At 43.3% G+C, this 24,857-nt stretch overlaps 1 protein-coding gene across 6 annotated transcripts in view; it reads left to right on the top strand.

Moving 5' to 3' along the window:
* Positions 1–24,857, top strand: part of HDAC5 (histone deacetylase 5) — a 2,571,411-nt gene that overhangs the window by 2,076,570 nt on the left and 469,984 nt on the right. For all 6 annotated transcript variants that reach the window (XM_044055165.1, XM_044055164.1, XM_044055163.1 and 3 more), the window contains one exon: positions 5,402–5,628. In XM_044055165.1, coding sequence (XP_043911100.1) covers positions 5,402–5,628 — 227 coding nt within the window. The remainder of the gene's footprint in view (positions 1–5,401; positions 5,629–24,857) is intronic.

Below are 24,857 nucleotides of genomic sequence, written 5' to 3'. Positions count from 1 at the left end.
CAGAGTCTCTGCCCTCAGACAGCAAATAGTCGACATTCTTCCCAGGAGCAAAATAAAAGCAAAAGTAGTCCTAACACTTCTTGGAACCATGCCATCAACCATCACTCTTGTCCCTCTAGCCAGGATGTACATGAGAATCCTTCAGTGGCTTCTATTTGCTCAATGGTCTCTTCAAGAACTTCCTATGTCCCATCAGATAATAATAACGGATTCATGCAAGAGAGATCTCCGATGGTGGCTTCAGTCCAGTCATGTGACCATCGGAAGACCCTTTGTTCCACAACAACTTGTTGCTACAGTGACCACAGATGCTTCTCAGATAGGATGGTGGGGGCATTATCTGTGAAGAACAGTCCAAGGCACATGGCAAGAACATGAGGCTCAGTTGCACATCAGTGTTCTAGAGATGAGAGCAGTGCTTCTGGTGTTGCAAGCACTTCAGGACTCTCTCCCACTAGGAACTATTGCAGTCCAGTCAGACAACATGTCCGTAGTCTGGTACATAAGCAAGGAGGAACCAAATCATACCCCCTTTGTTGAGAGGCGCTGAGAGTATGGCAATGGGCAATCTCTTCCCAACGTTTTCTGGTAGCAACGCATATCCCGGGGAAATCCAATGTGAGAGCCGACAAGCTCAGCAGGGCGATTTTAATGCCAAATGAGTGGTCTCTGAAACAGAGCCTAGTGGATAAGATTTTCCAAACTTGGGGCCAGCCTTGCTGTGACCTATTTGCATCCCCCCTGAATACCAAATGCAGCAGCTACTTTGCCCTAATCCCCCCAGTGGAGGAGACACAGAGAGATGCACTCATCCACAATTGGCCATCAGGACTACTGTATGCCTTCCTTCCCTTTCCGCTAATTCCCAAAGTCATTCAGAAAGCCAAGGTCTTGAGAAGCAGGATAATTCTCATTGCTCCATATTGACGTCGTCAGATTTGGTTCCCTTTCATCTGGCCTCATCTTCAGGAGAAGCCATGGGCTCTGGACCTAGTCCCAGACCTTCTGACTCATATGTCAGGTGCACTTCATCCTTCTCTCCATATCCTCAATTTGACAGCTTGGCTGCTCCACTTCCAAACATAGTCAGGCTTCAAAATTTTACTGCAGCTCTCTTTTTCAGCAAGGCTCTGCTGCAGCTACAATTAAAGTCCAATTAGCTGCAATTTCCAATTATCACATCGGTGAATACACTCCTAATCTCATGTCATATGGGCTGTGTAAAGCATTTTTAAAAGGAACTAGTTTGTTGAATCCTCCCATTAAAGAACCTTTATCACCTTGGGACTTAAATTTCGTTCTTACTTGTCTAACTTTACCCCCTTTTGAGCCTGCTTCTTCATGCAATATAAAGTTTCTCTCCTGGAAGACCATCTTGTTAGTGGCCATTACATCTGCACGAAGATTCTCGGAGTTGCAAGCTCTATCAATTAAGCTACCATACCCAATCTTTCATAAGGATAGAATATCCTTGAGGACTAATCCATCTTTCATGTCAAAAGTCTGCTCTCAAACCAATCTGAACCAGTCTATTGAACTTCCAGTTTTCTTTTCTAATCATTCCAACAAGGCAGAATACATAGGCAACTGAGATTTTATTTACATAGAACCAAAAATTTCAGGAAAACAGACCAGCTGTTTATTTCCTTTTCTCAAGCAAAGCGAGGCAAACCAGTGTCAAACATTACACTTTCAAATTGGCTTACCAGTTGTATTACCTTTATATACACTTCAAACAATAGAAGTTTACCTTTCAAAATCAAAGGCCATTCAACTAGAGCTCTAGCAACATCCTCTGCTTACTATGCTAGACTGCCTATGGACAGCGTTTGTGCAGTTGCTACATGGGCCAGGCCCCATACCTTTATTACTCATTACAAGGTAGATTTGGCCTCCAGGGACAGAGCTTCTTTTGGGTCTACAGTGCTCAAAGGTGTACTCCCGTGTGCCACCCGGGAAAATGGCGCTAGAGACGCTGTCCCATCCAGTAAGAAAGAAGGCGAGAGGGACAACGTAACATAAAGAAGTTGTGTACTTACCATAATGTTCCATGTTTCTTATGTCCCTCCCTCCTTCCCCCAGACAAAGGCTCCTAGAGGACTCAAATGAGAGTTTTTCTTTCCTTCTACTGAGAGAGTTCCTTTTAAATTGCTAGTTTTTCATCTTTTATGTATTTTGTGTGTGTGTGTGTTTGTGTGTGTGTGTGTGTGTGTGTGTGTGTGTGTGTGTGTGTGTGTGTGTGTGTGTGTGTATATATATATAATTTTTCTTTCCATGTTATGTAAATAGGAATATGCATTCCGTTTATGACTAGCAGCAAACAAGATCTGGGGTTACTCCAATGCATTGTAGGATAGGTATTGAGCTACGAGCCAAGACAGAGACTTCCAGCTAGTGTATTGTCCGAGTCGGAGCTGAGTATCGGCTCCGAACCCATCCAGTAAGAAAGAAGGGCAACAGAGGACAACAATCATGGAACGTTATGGTAAGTACATAACTTCTTTATTTAAAAGATGCTTATCATCACATTCCTACTCACCCAGACTTCAGGCATTTCCTAGGGTTTTGTGTGTCTGGACAACATCATCAATTTTCTGCCTTTACCTTTGGACTATCCACTGCACTGAGAGTGTTCACCAAGCATACCTCTCAACTGTACAGATTTTTGCCTCCTATTTTGGTCAGTTTTTCATAAAATTGTGGTTTTTTTGGCAAACTACTGGCAAATCATTAAAGACTGATGTTAGAAAATAATGACAGACATTTGAGTTTCAGACTTCATACCCTTCAGAAAATTCATGCTAATGCAAAATCTGCTATTCTATCAACTTTCCAAGTTGAAAGAGCAATATTTAAAAAATGTCCCTACTTTGAGGCCTTTTCCCCAATTTATTTATGGTTTTGTCCAGATTTCTTTCTCTAACAGGTTGAGAGGTATGTCAAGTGTTTAGCTCCAGTTATAGCTCATTGCAGACTACAGGGCATCCACATTTTTTCATATTTAGGTGACTTGCTTGTCTTTGCAGAGTCTTTTTCAGAGTGTTTGGAATCTCTCTCTAGGGTGAGAGATCTCCTGCACAAGCTGGCATTCCAAAAGAACATTCAGAAGTCTTTCTTGACTCCTCCTTACAGGATTGTGTTTCTGGGATGCCAACTAGACACTACAGTTCAAACAGCTTTTCTTCCACAGAAAAAATAGACTTATATCTGTATCTATTTCTTGGATTTTCCACTCAGACTTTGGTCACTGCAAGGGAATACCTCAAGATTTGTCTCCTGTGATTCCCATGAGACTCCTAGCAATACTCCACATGAGAAAAATACAGTGGTATCTAAAGTCTCTTTGGTACTCCATTCTTTTGGAAATAGCCATGGACAATTACCACAAGCTTCCTCTCAGACTGGATCTGCTCACACAAAAAACAGGGGTGTTTGATGCACCCTGAAAACAATCGACTTCAGTTGACTGCCTGAATGCTAGGGTGTTGGTTCCCCTTTAGGTACTTGTTTACCGAGGATGTGCAGCAAGTACTAATGGAGGCAAGAAAGCCTGCTACTAGAAATCATAAATTAGAAAATGGAAAATATTTTGTAGTTGATGCCAACCACATAACCAACACCGATTCAGGGCTAGTTGTTCTCTGATTTTACAGTATTTGTGAGTTATAATGTTATGGCCTTTCTTACTCCTCTGTCAAGGTTCATTTGTCTGCCATTTCAGCATATCCTCCACTTTCAATGCAATTTCTTGTCAAAATGTTTTTGAAAGAGGTTTTGCATAAAAGGCCTCCAAACAGTGGTCCCGCCTTGGAATCTTAATGGTGTTGTTACAGAAGCTAACACTTGCTCCATTTGGACCAGCTAACCTGGCTGACTTGAGGTTCTTAATATGAAAAACAGTTTTACTGATTGCTCTGACCTCTGCAAGAAAGGGTATCTGATTTAGAGACTCTTATGGTTAGTCAACCCTATCTTATTTTCCACAGGGACAGGGTTTCTTTGACAAATAATACTAGTTTTTTATCCAAAGTGGTGTCCAAGTTTACTTTGTCAGACTGTCCATCTCCCACTTTTCTTTCCTGAACACAGAAGTGAGGGGGAAAGGATACTCCATACCTTGGATGTCCACAGACAACTCGTGCACTATCTTGACAGAAATAAATTTCAGATATTTTGGATAAATTGTTCATTTCCTGTGAAGGTAAAAAGAAGTGACAACTTGTGTCACAACGGACTGTTTCCAAATGGTTATCTAAGGCTATTACCTTTTGTTATACTCACTGCAACAAAGTTATTCCAGGGTCAAAGCCCACTCTACTAGGGCCTTGGCTTCATCTCTAGCTTTTGGAAAGGGTTGGATTCTAGAAGTATTCCAGGAGGTGCAGCTTGGTCCTCGGTTCATACTTTTACAAAGCACTATAAGCTTGGTCTCTTCTCTAGGTTTAGATCAGGCTTTTTAAGGACCATTCTCCAGGGGCTCCTGAACTCTTCTTTCTTTGTCATATGTAGTAAACTAGGGTAATATGCCCATATAGCTAAGGCTACTGCAGCACTGATCAATATGATGAACAGTATGAGTAAGTAAACTTACCGTAACAGTACATGTTCACGTGATCACTGCTACAATAGCCACTGCATCCCTCCATACCCCTTGTTTTTAGTTGTGTTTTTTATGTCAGGGTGTGGACATATATTTTTTATTAATCCTAACATTGTCTTTTCAGGCCTCAGCCTCCCTGTCTGTTGGCAGGAAAACACTGAATGGATTGGCACCCAAACATGTCTTTTAGTCAGCTCAGCTCGAGCTGCCAGACAGTTTGGGCATGTGGAAGGTGCCCCGAAGCTTTGGAAACTGACCAGCTCTTATATCATTGATTGGAAATAACTCCTATAGCTAAGGATAGTGCAGCAGTAATCATTCAAACATTTACTGTTATTGTAAGTTTACTTACACAGCTGTATTTTTCAAACCATTGCACACCAACCAGTAATTTGCCCACTTCCCACAAACAAAAGAAAGAAAGAAACCAGAAAAGGCACAAGCAGCTCCTTCTGTTAACCATGCCTTTGTTGGATGCTCTGGGCTTGAGGATGTGCCCAGCGTCACTCTGTTGACATCTGCAAGAGCTGTCAGTCAAGGAAGATGTGCACCCCCATCAGTGTTCACAGCAGTCATCTTGGTACTCAAAGAACTGCTGTTAGGATGAGTTTGGTTACACAACTGTACTGTGGGGACAGATAAATCCACTGTCTTTTTTTTAACCTGTTCTCAGACTGATGTGAAGCTTCTGTGATACAAATTTGGTGATACTAATGCTGTTATGAATTCTACCCTGCTATATTTTCTGAGCAAATAATTCACTGCCGGAGTAACAATCTGCTGTATATGTTTTTCTTACAGTACCGTTACATGGTCAGTCTCCATTGGTGGCGGGAGAGAGAATGTCTACAAGCATGCGGGCTGTGAACAAGCTTCCACATCACCGTCCCCTGAGTCGAACACAGTCAGCACCCCTTCCGCAGAGTCCGCAGGCACTTCAACAGCTTATTATACAGCAGCAGCAGCAGCAGCAACAGCAGCAGTTTTTAGAGAAACAGAAGCAATACCAGCAGATCCAGCTCAGCAAGGTTAGTAGGTTGGGTTTTGTAGTTATTCCCAGTATGTGTGCTTATGTGTTTGTTTCATATGTGCTTATTGCAGAGAAAGCTGCATTGTTGCCATTTGTATGGAGAGGGATTGTTTTCTTGCAGCATTTAGTGTTTGGCTCAGAGGATTTTCTCTCTCATATTTAACATAGTTATAAAAGGCTACCTTACTGTAATATGTGTTACACACAAGGATGTAAAACTTGGTTAGTTTTAGGATTGGAAGACACTCTGTTTTCAAAATAATATCAAGTATGTATACCATACGTTTACCTTCTTGGGATGTTATGAGTAGTCATGTAAATGCAGTGAGTAGTTAAGTCAGTTCTGGAAATGAGGGCTGTACATGTGTGATTTATACAAGTAAGTAGAGGCATTTTTATGTGTTTTTTTGAAACCTGTTTTGTCTTCTCCATCCACGTAGACCATCTAGCTCCAGTCCCCTTAATAGGCACACATATTCGTCTCTGAGTGTTTGATCATTAAAACGTACCAGCTGAGAAAGGGAAGAGCTGGGAGCTTTGACCATTGGACTGCATTATTTTTTTTAATGCTCATCCTCTCTTCCCTCATTGACTGGCACCCATGGAGCATTAAATGCGAAGTTGAGTCGTTGAGTCTGAGTGAGGATGCATGCTTCAGCTCACCTGTGATGATCATCTAGTGTGCATGCATTCTTTGATGGACTTGAGCCCTGTTTGCCTGTTGCAGGAGTATGATCCTAGGCCTTCTCCCCAATGGTATTCTTATAGGAAGTTCAAACCAACTTAAACCACCCCCTTACTCCAAGCCAGACAAGCTGGCATTGGCCGTGTCATCCCAGGAGACTGGAAATGTGGTATAACCTCCATGTTGTCTGTATTCATTATGATTTTTACAGAAGAAAGGGTGTGCAGCATGACATGATAATCACTATAGATGTTCTTCATCTCACATTGCTGCAGTCCTTACACTTTGGTAGTCCGCTGTCCTCGGTCGGCCCGAATATCAAAGTATTAGGCTGACGTCGGTCAAGGCGCATAAGACTGACATCAGGACGTCAGGGTACATATGCGCATGACCGACGTCATATCCTCAGTCTTTTTTGCCGCGTGGTCCGATGCAGAAGCAGCGTTGCAAGTGCCGTTCGGCGTTCTGAAATTTTTCGAATTCGGAGTTTCAGACCGAGTCAAAGTTGGCTAAGTACCCCGTTGGGGAATATTTTAGTTTTTTCTTGCCTCAGTGGTTTACCGGATGTCAGAAAAAGTGAATAACTGTATTTCTTGTGGGAAAAAGATACCGCATAGAGATTATCATACTTTGTGTATTCCTTGTTTAGGGCCTGAGCACGACGTTGTTGGGTGTCGCTTTTGTGCTAGATTCAATAAGCGCACTATTAAGAGAAGGTTAGATTGTGCCAGGTTAGTCTTCGGGAAGCGGTGCAATTATAATATGCCGTCGGATGCTCCGACGTCCGCTTCTTCGAAGAAGCGCAAGGATAAAGCAGCTAAGCCCAGGCAAGACGAGTCGTCCGTACCGGACGCCGGTTCTTTAGAGGTGTCGGTGGAGCCGGCGGTTCCACCGGAGGTTTCTCTGGAGTCCCAGGGGGAGACCTTGTTATTGCAGGATGTGGCCTCTCAGGAGGCAGGTCAGGCTGAAGGGGCTTCTCAGGTTACTGTACTCCCCTCCCTTCCTAGGGTGGTTAGGCCTTCTCCTTCTGTTTCCAAGGCTTCTCCCAGAGGCAGGCCAGGTTTAGCTTCAGTTGGTGTCACTCCTAGTTCTTCAGGATCTGTGCCCAAGAAGCATATGCTTAAAATGGCAGAAGATTTGATTACTTTGATTAGAGGTTCTTTGCCCCCTCCTGATAAGAGGCCTAGGGTGGAACCTGAGTTGGGGAGTTTTGAGCAGGCTTCAGATGTTTCAGAGTCTTCGGCTGAAGACTTGCAGGAGTATTCTCCTTATTCTCATTCTGATGTGGATGTTTCTACTCCTTCTGCTTCTCCTCCTGAGGATTTTTCTTTTTCAGAGACTCTTCATTCCATGAGGGAGCATTTTAAGTGGGAAGGTCAGGACTTCTCTGATTCCAGGAAAAGGCTTAGGGAATTATTGTAATTACCCCAGCATAGGCCTTTGGCTATACCTCCTGTTCTGGATGTTGTGGAGGATGTGTTTGCAGAGGCTTCTCTTAATCCTGATTCTTTGCCTCCTGCTCCTGTTAAACCGGATAGGTATTATAGGGTGCCTGAAGCTCATAAGTATCTTTTAAGAGTCCTAGGGCGGACCCAGAAACTGTTAGTCAGGGGCCTAAGGGTGTTAAGGCTTCTGTTGTTAAAAATCCGGTTCCTCCAGATAAAGAGGCCAGGGCTTTGGATAGATGGGGAAAGAAAGTCTATACTTCTTCCACCCTAGCTATGAGGGCTCTGAATTGCCAGTTTCACATGTTGAAATACCAAAACTATCTACTTTCTCAGTTGAAGTCTAAGGTAGATGCTCTGGCGGAAGGTATTGAGTGTAAAGAGTTACAAGATTTGGTACATGTCTCTGAACAAGTGGGTAAGCATTCTTTGCAATGTGGTTTTGATGCTGTACAGGCCTCGTCTAGGGTGGCTGCCACTGGGTCAATTCTTCGCAGGCACGCCTGGCTGAGGGATCAGAATTTATCTGACCATGTTAAGACAAGGATTTTAGATGCTCCTTTACAATCTGATGTGTTGTTTGGTTCACCTGTTGAGGCAGTCTTAAAGAAAATAGAAGACAAGGCTAAGTCTATGCAGACTGTTAAAGATTTTTTGCAGGTTCAGCCTCCGAAGTTTAGCAGAAATTGGCCTACCAAGGGGTGGACGTATCCTTCTTATGATTCCCAGTCTAGGGGTAGGTCTAGACGTGGTAGGGGCAGAGCTCAGGGCTCATTCAGGCCTAGAATAGGGAGTTCACCTGCACAGTCTTCGGGTGAGGGCAGGGGTCAGTCCTTTCGTAAACAGACCCAATGACCTACCTTTTCAGCTGCCAGAGCCTTCTCGTCTGGCAGCACCTTTGGGAGGAAGGCTGGCACTTTTCAAGGAAAATTGGAGTTTAATTACCCAAGACAGATGGGTATTGGATATCATACACCAAGGTTACAGGTTTTATTTCCATACCTTGCCTCCTTTCAAAGGCATGCCAGACGTTCCTCCTCGGCAAAGAATAGAGGCTCACAAACAGATTTCTCTGCTGCTCCAAATAGGGGCCATACAACCGGTCCCTCTGTCAGATGTGGGCCTAGGATTTTATTCTCGCCTGTTCCTAGTACCAAAGAAGGGGAACACGTGGAGACCAATTTTGGATTTATCTATCCTCAACACTTATCTGGACATTCCCAAGTTCAAAATGTTGACGTTACAACAGCTTTTACCTCTGCTGGGCAAAGATCACTGGATGGTGACTCTGGATCTCAAGGAGGCTTACCTTCATGTTCCTATCAGGCTAAGTTGCAGGAAGTATCTACGTTTTCGGGCTGGAACTTCTCATTATCAGTTCTCTGCATTGCCCTTTGGCTTATCTACTGCGCCCAGAGTGTTCACGAAGGTTCTGGCTCCAGTGATAGCTTTCTTCAGGCTAAGAGGAATACAGATCTATCCTTATTTGGACGATTGCCTGATTCTGGCTCAAGGAAAGGACGAACTTCTTCATCATCTACATTATGTGATAGCAGTGCTAAGATGCCTGGGGTATTCTGTGAACGAAATAAAGTCCAGTCTAGTACCCTCTCAGGACATGTGCTTTCTGGGTGTGAGACTGAATACAGCATCCCAGATGGCCTTTTTGACCCCGGACAAACAAAAGAATCTTTCTCTTTACTTCCATCAATTGTTTCATCAGTCCAGGCTGACTGCAAGGACAGTCCTTCAAGCCTTGGGGTTCATGGCATCTTGTATTCTGGTGCTTCCCAATGCCAAACTGCATATGAGGAAGCTACGATGGTATCTCAAAATGTATGGACACAGCACTGCCAAGATATGGACACTGTCATTCAGATAATACCTTGCATTCAAAAGGAATTTTTGTGGTGGGCTCAGGAATGTCACCTAAACAAGGGACTCTCTGTGACCCGGCCAGAGGCGAGTCAGATTCTAACGACAGATGCCTCAGACAAAGCTTGGGGAGCTCATCTAAATGGAAAGTGGATACAAGACACGTGGCCTGCCAGACTTCTACATCTACATATCAACTTGAAGGAGATGTTAGCAGTCCAATTTGCATTAATAGCTTTCAAGGATTTACTTCTTCCAGGGCAGGTGTTGATTCAACAGACAACACAACTGTCATGTGGTACATCAACAAGCAAGGGGAACACATTCTTATCCTCTGTGCAGACAAGCAGTGATTTTGTGGGAGACTGCTCTCAGTTTACAGCTAAATCTTCAGGCAAGGTTTCTGCCGGAGCACAGAACTCCTTAGCAGATGTGTTGAGCAGACAAATAATGGATCCCCACGAGTGGAAATTGGATCCTCAAGTTTTTCAGAAATTGACAGTGTCATGGGGAACTCCAGACATAGATCTGTTCGCTTCTCCACTAAACTACCAGCTGCCAAACTTTTGCACAAAAGTTTTCATCCCACAGCCTGGAAAGTGGATGCTCTTTCATTCAATTGGAGCAATCTTCATGTGTATGCCTTTCCACCTCTGCCTCTCCTCCCAAAGGTACTTCTGAAGGTCAGACAGGACAAGCCAAAGATGATTTTAATAGCTCCAGATTGGCCTCGACAGCACTGGTACCCACTACTGAGAAGTCTGGTACAGGAGCCTCCATGGCCTTTACCTTGATTCCACACCTGCTGTCTCAGGAGAACAGTCATTTACTCAATGTCAAACTTCACTCTCTTCACCTGACAGCCTGGCATATTCTGTTTTAAACCCTGGAGGGTCTCAGCTTCCACAGCAAGTTTTGAATGTTATTTTGGAGGCCAGAAGGCCTAGTACAAGGAAAGTGTACGCAGATAAATGGAAGAGATTTTTATTTTGGAGTGCAGCAAAAGCATTTGATGTTTCTAAGCCTAATTTAAGTGTGGCTCTTCAATATCTTACTGAGTTACTGGACAAAGGCTTGTCCTTCTCTTCTATTAAGATTCATGCTGCAGCAATTTCTGCTCACTATGACTGTGACCCACCATTGTTTTCTCATCCTTTGTTTAAGCAATTCCTTAGAGGGGCAAAGAATATAAGATCCCCACGGAGAGCTCCTACTCCTGCTTGGGATCTCAATTTTGTGTTGGAGAAACTCACTCTACAACCTTTTGAGCCTGCAGCTACTGCTGAGTTGAAATATTTATCATGGAAGACTGCTTTTTTGTTGGCCATTACCTCTGCGAGAAGGGTTTCTGAATTACAGGCCCTTATGGCAGTTGAGCCTTTCTTAATCTTCCATAAGGATAGGGTATCTTTGCGTACTAATCCTTCCTTTATGCCTAAAGTGGTTTCTAGTGTGGCTTTAAACCAAACTATTCATTTGCCTACCTTTTATGCGAACCCTCAAAATAAAGGGGAAAAGATTTTGCACACTTTGGATATACACAGGCAGTTGCGATATTATTTGAGCAGAACTAAAGGGTTCAGGCAGTCTCAGCAGTTATTTGTTTCTTTTGCTTTGAGTTCTCAGGGCAAGCCTGTGTCAAAACAGACTATTTCTAAGTGGATTGGGTTGTGTATTGCTTTCTGTTATTCCCATCATGGTAAGGAGATTCCAGCTGGGATTAGGCCTCATTCCACTAGGGCTACTGCCACTTCTACAGCCTTTCTAAGGGGGGTAGCAACTAAAGATATTTTGGAGGCTGCTACTTGGAGTTCAGTGCATACTTTCTCTAAGCATTATCACCTTCCTCTTTACTCTAAATCGAGGGCTGGTTTTGCCACTGCAATTTTACAGGGCATTTTGGCAGCTCCTACTGCTTTATAGTTTGCCATCCTCCCTTTTCTCTGCTTTGGGATTCTACCCAAGTGTAAGGACTGCAGCAATGTGAGATGAAGAACATAGTACAGTTTTGTACCTACCATAAATGTAGATGTTCGAAGATCCACATTGCTGCAGTCCAATTTACCCTCCCTCCTTCCCCTCTGTAGTTAGAGGCGGTTGTGTGGTTTGGGTTGTACATATTGTGAATTTTGTATATATTGTACATATACTTAGTACACAGGTGTTTGGTTGTTTTTTGGTTGTCTTTTGGTTTTGACCTTTTTGTTTAGGGTCTTCTGACATCTGGGGCAAGAAAAGACTGAGGATATGACGTCGGTCATGCGCATATGTACCCTGACGTCCTGATGTCAGTCTTATGCGCCTTGACCGACGTCAGCCTAATACTTTGATATTCGGGCCGACCGAGGACAGCGGACTACCAAAGTGTAAGGACTGCAGCAATGTGGATCTTCGAACATCTACATTTATGGTAGGTACAAAACTGTACTTTAACTCATCAACATGAAATCACTATAATACTGTGTGTTATATTCTCTGTCTATATATAGATGGGTGTGTGTGTGTGTGTGTGTGTGTGTGTGTGTGTGTGTGTGTGTGTGTGTGTGTGTGTGTGTGTGTGTGTGTGTGTGCGTGCGTACTGTTCCCTACTTGTGGGTAGCATGCATTATATTCCTTTGATCATTGTGAGTTATAACTTTATACTAAGCACATCCCATTCTTTTTACATCTACATAAAGGCTTTAGTGCACATTGAAAATAGATTTTGTAATGATTTTTTTCATCTGGAACAGTCCATCCATCTGCCTGGTTTCTTCACCAGTCTACCTCATCTGGAGAATTTAAACAAAGGGCTGAAAGCACATCCACTGGATATGTTTACATTTGTTAGAGAAGGATTTTTCACACCAAGATTTAGGAAATCAGGTTGCATGTATAAGTACACAGGACAGATCTTCCTTTTGGAGCAATCCTTGTTGCATTTATAGCTTCCTTTGGAGAAACAACTTCAGGAGATTCTCTCTGCAGCACTTTATCATCTCAGTTTTTATAGTCTGTTTTCTTGCAGCAGGATTACTTGCGACTGTTGTAGTTGATTGTTCTGTATTTTCAGCCTTGACATGTTTGTCTGTCTGGAGAAGTAGAAATGCCTGTGTTTTTTTTCTGTACAGTTCATCTTCTCCATGAACTATAATTAGGTTTTGGTTCAGCTGATTTACAAGCAACTTCATCTTCCCAAAGCCTTTGTATTGCTTTTAATTCCAATCTGTAAAAGCTTGTCCTTTAATGCGTTCCTCATGAAAATAAGTATTTTTGTCTGTGATGATTTTCCAGTATCAGTAGTTTAGTTGAAGTATTCAGTCTGCTCTTCTAACTTCTGTCCATGAGCTGTTGAGCTAGTGAAATTAATCCCTGCAGTAGAGTATACCTATGTTCCAGAACTGGAAGATAACCGTCTTCATATGTTTTGTTACTGCTCTTTATCATATTTATTTTCTTTGTAATTTTTCATTGGTTTGTGAAAAGTGGGAACTGGACATTGCATATCCGAATTCCCATTCCTTCACAAATCGTCTGGATTCACACCTACGTGTTGCAGATTTTGTTAGGTATGACATCAGGTATACTCCTGTCTTGAAGGCATAAACATTATGACACTTCTTACATTTGCATTTTTGTTATATCTGTGAGTTTAATTATTCCTGGAAACTTGGAATAATAGTCTACATATGACATCTATGACTTATCTGAGCTAGAAAAAATCTGTGCCCACGTGACTCTACAGATGATCTGGTACTTCAGTGTGCTAGCATTTGTAAGTATGCTAGCATTTCTTTCTTTTGATAGTTGTGTTTGTAGCGCTGATGGCACAGCTCTTATTACTTGTTTTATTTGAGGTGGCATCATGGACAAAGCATTTTATTTCCTTGCACTTAACTGTTTCCCGATGGATTCATGTTTTGTTTCAAGCATTTGTTTTCTATACTGGACTGGGAATTATTATTTTGTCAGTTTTGAAAAGCAGGCCCTAAACAAAAACTATTTCTTCCTTGAAAGAATAATAAAGCCATATTTCTTTCTTTACTAATAATTTTTCTCTGACCAACCTTGCACTGTAATGTATTTCAGGAAATACATTCCTGAGTTCAGTATCAGTACACATCTGAAATTATTTTTCTTTGTCTTCTGCTTTGTAACTGATGAATTGTCCATAATTTGCACTTCTTTCTCTTGCAGTTCTTTATGCATTTCTGGGAACTATGCTGTACTTAACGTGTGTGCTGTATGTAGCTTTTTTTACATGGTCTGTTTTTCATTGTGCAGTCTTGAGGATGCTTTGTCCAAGGACTTTGTGAATATGCTTTACAAAGCTCTGTATTCTGTTTCCACTTGAACTTTCTTTACCATAAATATTTTCATGGAATTTCTCGCATCTATGTGCTGTTGTTGACCACTCCTTTTCTTAACATTTGTGCATCTGTAAATGATATTGACCTATAAACAACAAAAGGGAAAAGAAGAATCAGTTAGGAAGACCAGACAAGTCTCCTTCTGGTGTACCTAAAAAGTGTTCTACAGACCAGACCAGGCCGATCCAAAATGCACCCATTTGGAACCAGCAGATTGGATCTGTCCTGTGTCTCCTCCACCCCCAGTTCTCACAGGAGCTGTGAGTCCGAGATTGTATCCTCCTGTCCTTAGGAAAAAAGGTATTCCAGACCATCATCAGTGGCATCATCTGCTTAATCATCTTGGAGCCTAACAGAACATGATGCTGACAGGATGAAGAGACATTTTCTGAGTACACAAGTCCATCTTAGGGTTCTTTTGGTACTGTTCCCTTGGAACATACTGACTATTGGACATTCTACCCCTTTCTCCCATTATGGTCCATCCTTTGTTTCTGGTGCTTCTGGATCCAGCTGATTCTGGATTGCTTATGTCAATGCACAGTGTATAATCTGCTTTGAAAATGGCAGCTTCGCTCTATCTTTTGACTATGAGATGCACATATTGAGAAGAGACTCAGAGCTGAAGCATCGGTACCAGGTTCCGAGGGGACAGTTTGATGCTGTGATTTTCAGAGCCATCCCTCCCCCTCAGGGTGTTGGTACTAGACAACTTTGACTTGAGGTCAACTTTGGGGCAGGTGCTTATCAGTGCTGAGAGTTCTTTTCATCTTCAGATTGTGGAAGACCCTTGGTTCCAACAGTAGCTTCAGCCTTTTGAAGCTTTTGGCCATGCCCAAGGGGAAGGCATTTTTATCCAACTCGGGTCCATACAAACTCCAGCTAGATCCTGCTTCTTCCTGTTCTTCTTGTTATCCTCCAAGACAAGTACAATCACCACCACAGGCTTCTAGAACCACATGGTGTATTAGCTCCTGGTATGATTCTGATCCCTCTGATCTCCCAGCAGTACCGGTTCACAAGAAACAGACATGCAGACAGAATCTCACAACAGAACCAGTTCATAAGAAACAGACATGCAAACAGTCTTTCACAGAGGATACAGATTTGGATTAAGGTGAAGGGTCTCCCCAGTCCTCCTTGGAAGATGTCACTTTTGGTGATATCCTTGAACTTATGAAACAGAGAAGGGAATGGTCCAGCAAAGATCCCTCACCAGATGAATCTGTGTTTCTGGAAGCCTGTGGTTCCAGCTCAGCATCGTCCTAGGTGGTACCACCCATTGATCCCCTCATTGATCTCATGATGCATAGGGCATTTATGAACCCTGGTATGGTAGAACCAGTACTCAAAATGCCAGACAGGATTTTAGCTGCTCCAAAGGACAGGAAACATTGGAGCAAAGGTCCACCAGCATATGTTATGGTTGTAGCAGTAGTCACCACAAAGGAATTACACAAGGAAAGTTCCTCTGTTCATCCCCCAAACAGGGAGTCCAGGGAGTTGGACAGATTTGGGAAATGGACTTACACCTTAGTGACCTTTGCACCTAGATTGCTGAACTACTTGGTCCACGTTACCAGATTAAAGGGAGACTTAACTAAGGAACTCTCCAAGTCTCTTTATGGATTATTGCCTGTGGATGCTCAGAAGAAGGTGGACTCCCATCTCTCTACTCTACAGTCAACTTCTAAAGTGGCTGTGTAACTTCTTTATAATGCAGCTGGTGACTCAACCAGAGTAGCAGGCACAGGACCTACCATACTGGATGTGTTGTGATTTTGTAGAAGGCTTTAAACATCCTTGATCAGCACCTCATGTGATGGCTCCACACGTTTTGAACCTAAAGTTAAAGACACGCTGACTAGGAGCCAGCTGGATGGTAAAACTCTCTCTGCAGTGGTTTTTCCACCCCTCAGAGATCCTTCTCTAGGAATCAGAGGACTGGGTAAAAGACATGGTTTCATAAGTCACAGAGTTCTTATCATGACTTTCCTGGTGATAGGATATGTGCGAAGAGACTAAACAAAAGGTCATATAAAACTGATAAGCCGGAGGCTCTTGTTTATGGATATGGATAGTAAGATACAAGCAGTGACAATGTTTTTAGTACGTTTACTTTTATATACCGATCAGGCATAGTTTTATCAACCAGAGGAGAAGTTGTGGGCAATAATCAGTAAACGGTTGAAGGAGTTTATATTGGAGGGGTAGAGGGCAAGACTTAAATAGGATAAGTTTATCTTGCCTGTAGAACAAGGCAGCGTAGTATTATCTGATTTGAATGGATATTTTTAAACAAGAAATATCTTTATTAAATTATCACTTGTGACATAGAAAGTCATACATTTATATACATGAAAACAAACCATATTGACATATTTTTAGTTGCAAACATAATACATCACTTATAATCTATCCAGTCACTGTCAGTCAAACATTACATAGCTCATTCAAATCCTGCCTTCTTTTAGACCTCATTCCTCTTGCAGAATGTTGTTTTGCATGTATTGTTCCCACAATTTCCATTTTTTCACTTCTTTTCTTTTCTAAAGATAGCATTTGCAGTTTTATCTCTGTTACTGTATTCACTACTTCTGGTTTAGTTGGTTTATTCTTTGATTTTCATTTTCTAGTGATTGCTTTTTTGGCAACCACCATAAGTAGACTCAGCAAGGCCCTACTATGTTAAGGCAATTGCGATTCTGCATCATAGCTCAAAAAATAATTTCCTTAGTTATACCAGTTTGCTCACCCAGTATTTCCGATAGAGTAGTCTGCCATCTCATTACACTCCCAAAAAATATGTTTCCAATTACTTCTTTCTTCCTCATCACGCCTCCAACATTTGCTATCTTTAAGGAAAATATAGTCTACTTGGGGTATAAGAATACCTATGTAAATACTTGCAAGGAAAGATCCTAAATATTCTAGACTTTGTTCCATATTTGGGAGACAAACCATTATCCCCCCAATGTTTCTTTGTGAATCGCTTATCCAGTCTCTTTTCCCAGTGCTTTCTAACCTTTGATTGATTCTTACAGTTATCATGCAATATTTTATACGTTGTACTCTTTGTCTGTTTTTTAATAGCAGCTTCTGTTCTAGATTCTACTAAAAACTGTACCGATGCTGGTCTTTCAGTTAGGATACCCCTATTTCTTTCTCTTTGCCTATACTATAATATCAGTTCTTGATAGGGAAGGCAATGTCTAGACTGCAATCCAAGTAAATTCTTGACCTCTTCCCATACTGTTATCTTTCCCTCTCTAATTATTTGCTCCCAGTACCTTGGTTCCTTTGCCGATTATCTCCAGTAAATTCTAGCCCCCTCTTGCCTATTGTCTGTATCCCTAATTGACACAATCCCTATTGGCAGAATCTCCTTTCTCCATTCCCAAGGTCAGTTGTCAATCTTCTCTCCGGTCCAGCTGGTGAATCTGGGAATCTTGAGGCAATGTTATAACTGCCTCATGTACACAGACAACCCTCTCCTCCTCCCACATAACACAAATACTTGCGAGAGATGTAGCTATTTAGCCAAACTGGAGGCTGAGCTCTCTCAATTCAGGACTGGCAAGACCAGACAGGAGGAGAAGGCAACTACACACACCACAAAACCAGCCTCACATAATGCTACCACTCCACTGAATCAAACACATAAACACACAAAGACATACTCGGAGGCTCTGAGTACAAATTTACCTAAACAGCAGAGGCCTCCAAAGCAGACACCCAAACAACTGCTACCTCAAGACACCCCACAAGCAACACATAAACCACAAAAGCAGTGTGCAAAGCAGTCACAGCCCTTAAGGCCAAATACAACACCAAACATACTTGTCATAGGTGACTCCATAGTCAGACACACTGACGTCCCACTCACCAGGCTGAACAAGGAGAGGGTCACAGTAAGCTGCCTATCGGGCTAGAATCTGCCACATAACACAAGCACTCGGGTCACTCCACGGCAAGTACAAATATGACACAGTCATTGTCCATGCTGGTGTGAACGACCTGAGACGCACCTCCCTGGACTACATGAAAAGAGACATAGAGGAGCTCTCTGATTATGTAGCCCAGGCAGGTATGACCCTAACCCTGAGCAGTATCCTTCCTTCACCAAGAATGATGCCACAATATAGAGACAAGATGATCAGCTTTAACAATTGGCTTAATGTCTGGTGTCATTCAAAGGGGATCCAGTGTCTGTCTGCCTGGGATGACATGCTTGACAAGCCACGCTGCTTCAAGGGACGGCTTGCACCTGTCACCCTGGGATTCGGATATTGGCTAAGGCTCTTGCCACCCCCATAGTGCCTTTTTTAGGCAAGGCTCAAATTCTAAACCTACCACCCTAGAAAACAAAAATGGGAAGAAACTGAGGGTAATGCTGCTCAATGCCAGAAGTCTAAATCTCAAAATGCACGCACTCGAGGCCCTTCTCAGTATGGAGAACATTGATGTCTGTGCTGTAACTGAAACCTGGTTCAAGGCTCCTGAGAGCACCCCGGCACTATTAGGTTTTACCTCATATCATGCGTTCGCCCCAAAACCCGGACCACACCACAAAAGGAGGGGTGTATCCATATTCATAAAGGATACCCACACCTCCAGGTTGGTGGCAACGCACTAAGCTTCGGAAACCATCCAGGTGCAACTAACCATAGGCAAAACTGCTCTACAAATTGTAGCATGCTACAGGCCACCCTCTCAAACTCAGGAACCCCACACAGCCTTCCTGAAGACACTGGAGGGTATAAATGTATCTCCAAACACCATCATATTGGGTGACTTCAACTACCCGAATATAGACTGGGAACATTACTCAAGCCCTAACTTTCTAGCCCAACGGTTCCTGGAGTTCATAAATTCAAATGCCATGGAACAGCTAGTCACTGTTCCCACGAGAGGAGAAAATATACTAGATCTCATTGTCACAAACATGGGGACAAAATGCTCCACACCGGAAGTATATCCCTCATTGGTGAGATCTGATCATAAACTAATCTCACTGGAAATCCACATCCCGCCCCCACCCCAAACAAAAAAGTCCATAGTGAAGAACTTCTCTAAAGCAAACTTCACACCACTCAGGACTGGTGTGGTATCCTTCAAGGCCCCTGAGCCAGTGGAAACCACAACCCAAGCTGCGGAAGCCCTTACAAATGCCTTCTATGAACACCTCCAGGACTGCATGGATCAGGCAATCCCAAATAAAACCAAGACTCTTTCCACAAAGGGCAAACGTCCAGTCTGGTGGACCCCAGCCATTAACAAACTTTACAATAAGAGGAGAAAGCTATTACATGATAGAGCAAAATCCATAAAAGGGAAGTCACCCCTGATCATTATTAGTAAAAAAATACGACCACTCATAAAATCAACTAAGTCCAATTTTGAGAGAAAAATTGCCATGGATTCAAAGGACAATCATAAGGCCTTTTTCAGCTATGTTAGGAACCTGGGTGGAAACTCCCAGATATGCTCAGAATTAGTCCAAAATGATACAAAAATCACTGAACCCACAGACATTGCCAACATACTGGCAGACAGGTTCAGTGCAAACTTCACCCCTCTCCCCTAAAGGAGAGATAACTATCCCAGCCGAGTGTAGCCTCCCGGACATCTCAAATGCGCAGGTGAAAGCTGCACTCTCTAAAGCTAAAAACACAGCATCAATGGGACAGGATGGTGTCCCCGGCTGTGTGCTACACGAGCTAAATGAGGAATTAAACCCGCACATAAGGCAGCTGTTTAATCTCAGCCTTACCACAGGATACATGCCCAAGGAGTGGCGTACGGCAACTGTAGTCCCACTCCACAAAGGCGGCGCCTCTACGGACCCTGGTAATTACCGCCCCATAAGCTTAACAAGTCTAGTCTGCAAAGCTATGGAGAGGATCATAATGGAGCTCATAAACAAAGATATAGGGGACTTGCAGACATTGGACCCGACCCAGTTTGGCTTTGTCAAGGGAAGATCATGCCTTTTGAACTTGGTCGACTTCTTGAAACAGTCACCAAGGCCATTGATGAGGGAAAGGCAGTCCATACAGCCTACCTTGACCTTGCAAAGGCTTTCGACACAATACCCCACTCGGGTATTGTAGAAAACTTACCAGCTTAAATGTAAACCCATATGTCACAAGATGGGTTGCAAACTGGCTTAAGGACAGAACCCACAGGGTTAGAGTTGCTGGCGCTGTGTCAGACTCCAAGCCGGTCACAAGTGGTGTCCCACAGGGCTCGGTCCTTGGCCCCCTATTGTTTGGCATCTACTTCTCAGAAGTACAGGCCAGCATAGGAGGACTTTGGCTGACAAAGTTTGCAGACGACTGCAAACTGGGCGCCATAATGGAAAGTGCATCAGACACGGATATCCTTCAGAAGGGACTCACGGAAACAGATAGCTGGTGCCAGAGCCATGGCCTGAAGTTAAACGCCAAAAAATGTATAGTCATACCCTTCGGGAAAAACAAGGTAACCCCAAGCTACCATATAGATGGCAATCCACTAAGCACAGAAGAGGTTATCAGGGACCTGGGGACCCAGGTTGACAGTGGCCTTTCTTTTGACACTCACATTGCTAAAGTGGTTAGAAAGACCTTCTACATTGCCCACCTGATCATGAAGGGATTCACATCCAGATCTAGTGAGGTTATTGTTCCCTGTACTCTTCACTTATCAGACCAATGATCGAGTACAATGCCCCATTCGGGATGTATCTCACCCGACATCTGCAGCAATTGGAGAGACCCCAAAAGTTCCTCAGCAAAAGGATAAAGGGACTCCAAAATCTGTCATATGCTGCCAGATTGAAGAAACTCCAGCTCTATTCAGTCGCATACCGCCTGCTCAGAGGTGACATGTGCCTGACATACAAGGCCATGTCCAACCCGGAATTAATGGACATGCTCCACCTCAAAAATCCAAATCCACCAAAACCACTAGAGCAAGCGACTTAAACCTTAGCACGGATATAAATAGGACGTGCTGGAGGGATAGATTTATCACTCAGAGACTCCCTATGCTGTGGAATAAAATCCCGGTCCATGTGAGGCAGAGCACCTCGCTGACTCTGTTCAAGAGAAATCTAGACCTGTGGATGGGAGATCGTAGGTTTACCCCGGGAATCATCTCTGTGTCACTGCTGGACAGAGGCACAACAAACTAATGGGCACAGTATTTTTTCATATAAGGGGTGGCGTAAGCCACAAAAATTTGGGCTAGGCTTATAAATGCCTTAGGGCAGATAGCCTAGTATAAACCTATGAACCTATGTTGGTTTAGTTCTTAGAATACTTTCTGCTACTTTATGAATAGAATATTCTGTATGTTTATTGTTTTTCACCTTAAGGATCTGCATTCAAAATCCCAGTCTCTCCTTATTTCTTGAGCTTCCCCCCTGTTTTGTCATCATCCCTTTCTGCTTTGAATTATAGATTTCTGCTTGTGCTATGTATAGGAGCTTTAACTGTGTAACTCTGAAATAGTGCTTCAAATCAGGTAATCACCTTGTTTTGGTGGAAAAATCAGCTTATCCGACTTGACTATTGCCATCTTCCCCTCCCAGATAAAATCCTTCCTGGTTGACAAAAATATGCCTGACCTGTGTCTAAAACTAAAGGGACTAAAAATACACTTCCCCAGAGGAGGACTCTGATGGCACTGCCTCTGCAGTGGAGGAAATTACCTTCAGTGAGACCTTATGTAAGATGAGGGAGTATTTCAAATGGGACATCTGTCAGACGTCTAAGATCCAAAAAAGGTACTACAAACTACTTCAGGTAGACACTCCTAGTCCACTCCTACCTGCCTTCTTAGATATTTTTGCATCTTCCAGTAAAACTCCTGACTCCCAGCCCCCTGCATCTAAGAAACCAGGCAAATTCTACAAGGTGCCTGAGGACTGTAAGTTCTTGTTCTAAGACCCTTTTTCTGACCCTTCTGTCATTACTGTGGCTTCTGACTCTATGTTGTTTCCCTCCACCACCCTGCTTCCCTCTGACAAAGACAGCAGACATATGGAGATGTTGGGAAAAGTGGTATACACTTCTGACACCCTCATTGTTAGGGCTATAAACTGTCAGACATGCATGGCTAAGTATACCTTGGAACTCTTGTCCCAACTTTCAAAGATCATCTCTGATATGCTGTACTCAGAGAATAAATCTTTGGCATCATCCCTGATTGGAGCTTCCTCTCTAGTGGGCCAACACGCCATAAAATGTAGCTACGATGGGGTGAGGGCTTCAGCTAGGGCAGCTGCCACAGGCTCTGTCCTGAGAAGATTTGATTAGCTGAGGCTACAACCTTCATGGTGTGGAATTCTCTCCTGCCCTTCGGGGACATCCCTTAACCTCCCAGAGACCAACTGCCACATTTCTCAAAGGTGCTAAAAGACCTACAGGATCAAGGCATCATCCAACCAGTACCATCCAGACAAAAGGGAAAAGGATTCTATTCGTTTTTGGTACCAAAGAAAGAGAGCCTATGAAGACCCATCCTTCACCTCAACACCTTACTGAAAGTACCCACATTCAGAATGCTAACCTTGCAAACTCTTTTTCTCCTCTGATCATCCCACAAGCCTACATAGCTTCCATAGACATAAAAGAATGCTTACCTACACATCCCTATTCATCCCAATTACAGGAAGTTCTTAAGATTCTCTTTGGCTTCCTGGCACTTTCAGTTCTCTGCCTTGCTGTTTGGTCTCTCCACTGCCCCAAGGGTATTCATGAAATCTCTAGCCCCATTATTTGCTTACTGCAGACTTCAAGACATTCAGGTCTTCCCATACTTGGATGACCTTCTCTTTCAAGCAGTCATTTTAGGAGCACTGAAACGCAGTCTAACTCCTCCATCTCCATCCTACAGTCACTGGGTTTCCAAATAAACTACCAGAAATCTGCTCTTTCCCCATCCCAGGAGCAGATATTTCTGGGATGCAGGCTACAAACAAATCTTATGAAGTTCTCTCTCCCCATTCAGAAGGTTCAGGAGCTCATTTCCTTTTTCTAAAGCCTCATCCCACTGACTTACATCACTGCCAGGACCTGTCTTAGAACCCTGGGCTTCATGGCATCCACCATCCCGATGCTTCCTGCTTCCTCTGGCAAAACTACACATGAGGAAAGTACAGTGGTTCCTGATATCACTGTGGATGTAATATGCACACCCCCTAAAGTTTCCAGTTCCATTTCTCCTTCTCTGAAGAGGAAAATTACCTGGCAGACTCAACAGCTAACTGCCAACCCAGGTCTCCCACTCCATCCTTTACCAGCAGTCCGGGAGATGTTAACAGATGCCTCAGACATAGGATGTGAAGTAGCTTTTGGCTCCATAAAAGCACAAGGGCCCTGGTCCTCCTCTCAAAGAAGAGAACACATCAATATAAAAGAAATGAGGGCACTCCTGCTGGCTCTTCAGACCTTTCAGACCCTCTTCATCCCAGGCCCTCTAAAAATATACACAGACAACATGACAGTTCTCTGGTATCTAAACAAACAGGGAGGGACAAAGTCTTCTCTCCTTTGCAGACTAGCTTTGCAAGTCTGGGAATTGGCTGTCAAACATCAAACTCCCCTCCATGCTGTGTATATCCCCTCCAGTCAGAATGTAGTGGCAGACACATTGAGCAAGTCCAGAACACAATCTCACGAATGGATGCTTCACAGGGAAGTGTTCCCGGACAATGTCCACAGATGGGGTACTCCACAAATAAACCTTTTTGCCTCACCCATGAACAGACAGCTTCCACAATTTTGTGCCAGAGATCCCCATTCTCTGGTATGAAGAGTGGACTCCCTCAGATTTTCATGGAAGGGGATGTTTCTGTATGCATTCCCTCCCCTTCCTCTCATTGCAAAAGTCCTGCCAGAGATTCAGCAGGACAAACCAAGAATCCTGATGGTGACCCCCTTTTGGCCGAGACAGCATTGGTTTCTCCTGCTCATGCATTTATCCAAGGGTAATCACCACAAGGTACCCCACAGAGTGGACCTTCTCACACAACACAAAGGAACTCTAATCCATCCCCACTTCTGTACCTTTCCACTGACATTGTGGGTGATAGGGACTTAATTCCTTTCAAACACCTTTTTTCAGAGGACGTGCTCAGTGTTCTGCAGGAGACCAGGAAACCCAGTACTAGAAAATCTTACTTGTCCAAATGGAAGATATGTTCAGTTTGGTGTCTTTCCCGAAACCAGGACCCATTGACAGTAGAAGTCCCTCTTGTTCTGTCATACTTGTGTGAGTTACTAGATGCTGGCTTAACTTACCTTTCAGTCAAAGTGCACTTGTCAGCTATTTCTGCCTGTCTGCCTTTATCTCCACCTTTAGCTTCTAGATTTGAGACTAAGTAATTCTAAAAAGACATCCTTCACATAAGACCTCCCAGGAAACCTGTTGCACCCCCCCCCCAGGATCTTAACTTTATATTAGAGAAGTTGACCCTTGCTCATTTTGAGCTGGCAGCTTCTGCTTCCTTGAAATTCTGATCCTGGAAAACTATTTTGCTGCTTGCACTAACCTCACCTGGAAGGGTTTCTGAACTACAGGCCCTAATGGCTTCCCTCCTTTTTTGGTGTTCCACAGAGACAGAGTGGCTCTCTGCACCAGGCATACCTTTATGCCTAAAGTGGTAAGTGAGTTATCCCTCAACCAGTCTGTCCATTTAGCTACCTTTATCCCTACTCCACAGAACTCTGTGGAGAGGATTTTTCTCACCTTGGATGTGCATAGATTGCTTAGGTTCTGTCTTGACAAAACAAAGGATATCAGGCAATCAGACCAGTTATTTGTCTCATTCCATCCTAGAGCTTTAGGACTCCCTGTCTCTAAACACACTATTTCCAGCTGGATC

Source organism: Protopterus annectens, chromosome 13.part0 (genome assembly GCF_019279795.1).
Source record: "Protopterus annectens isolate FY-2018-M chromosome 13.part0, PAN1.0, whole genome shotgun sequence".
Classification (NCBI taxonomy): Eukaryota; Metazoa; Chordata; order Ceratodontiformes; family Protopteridae; genus Protopterus; species Protopterus annectens.
This window is presented reverse-complemented; position numbering and strand designations above follow the sequence as displayed.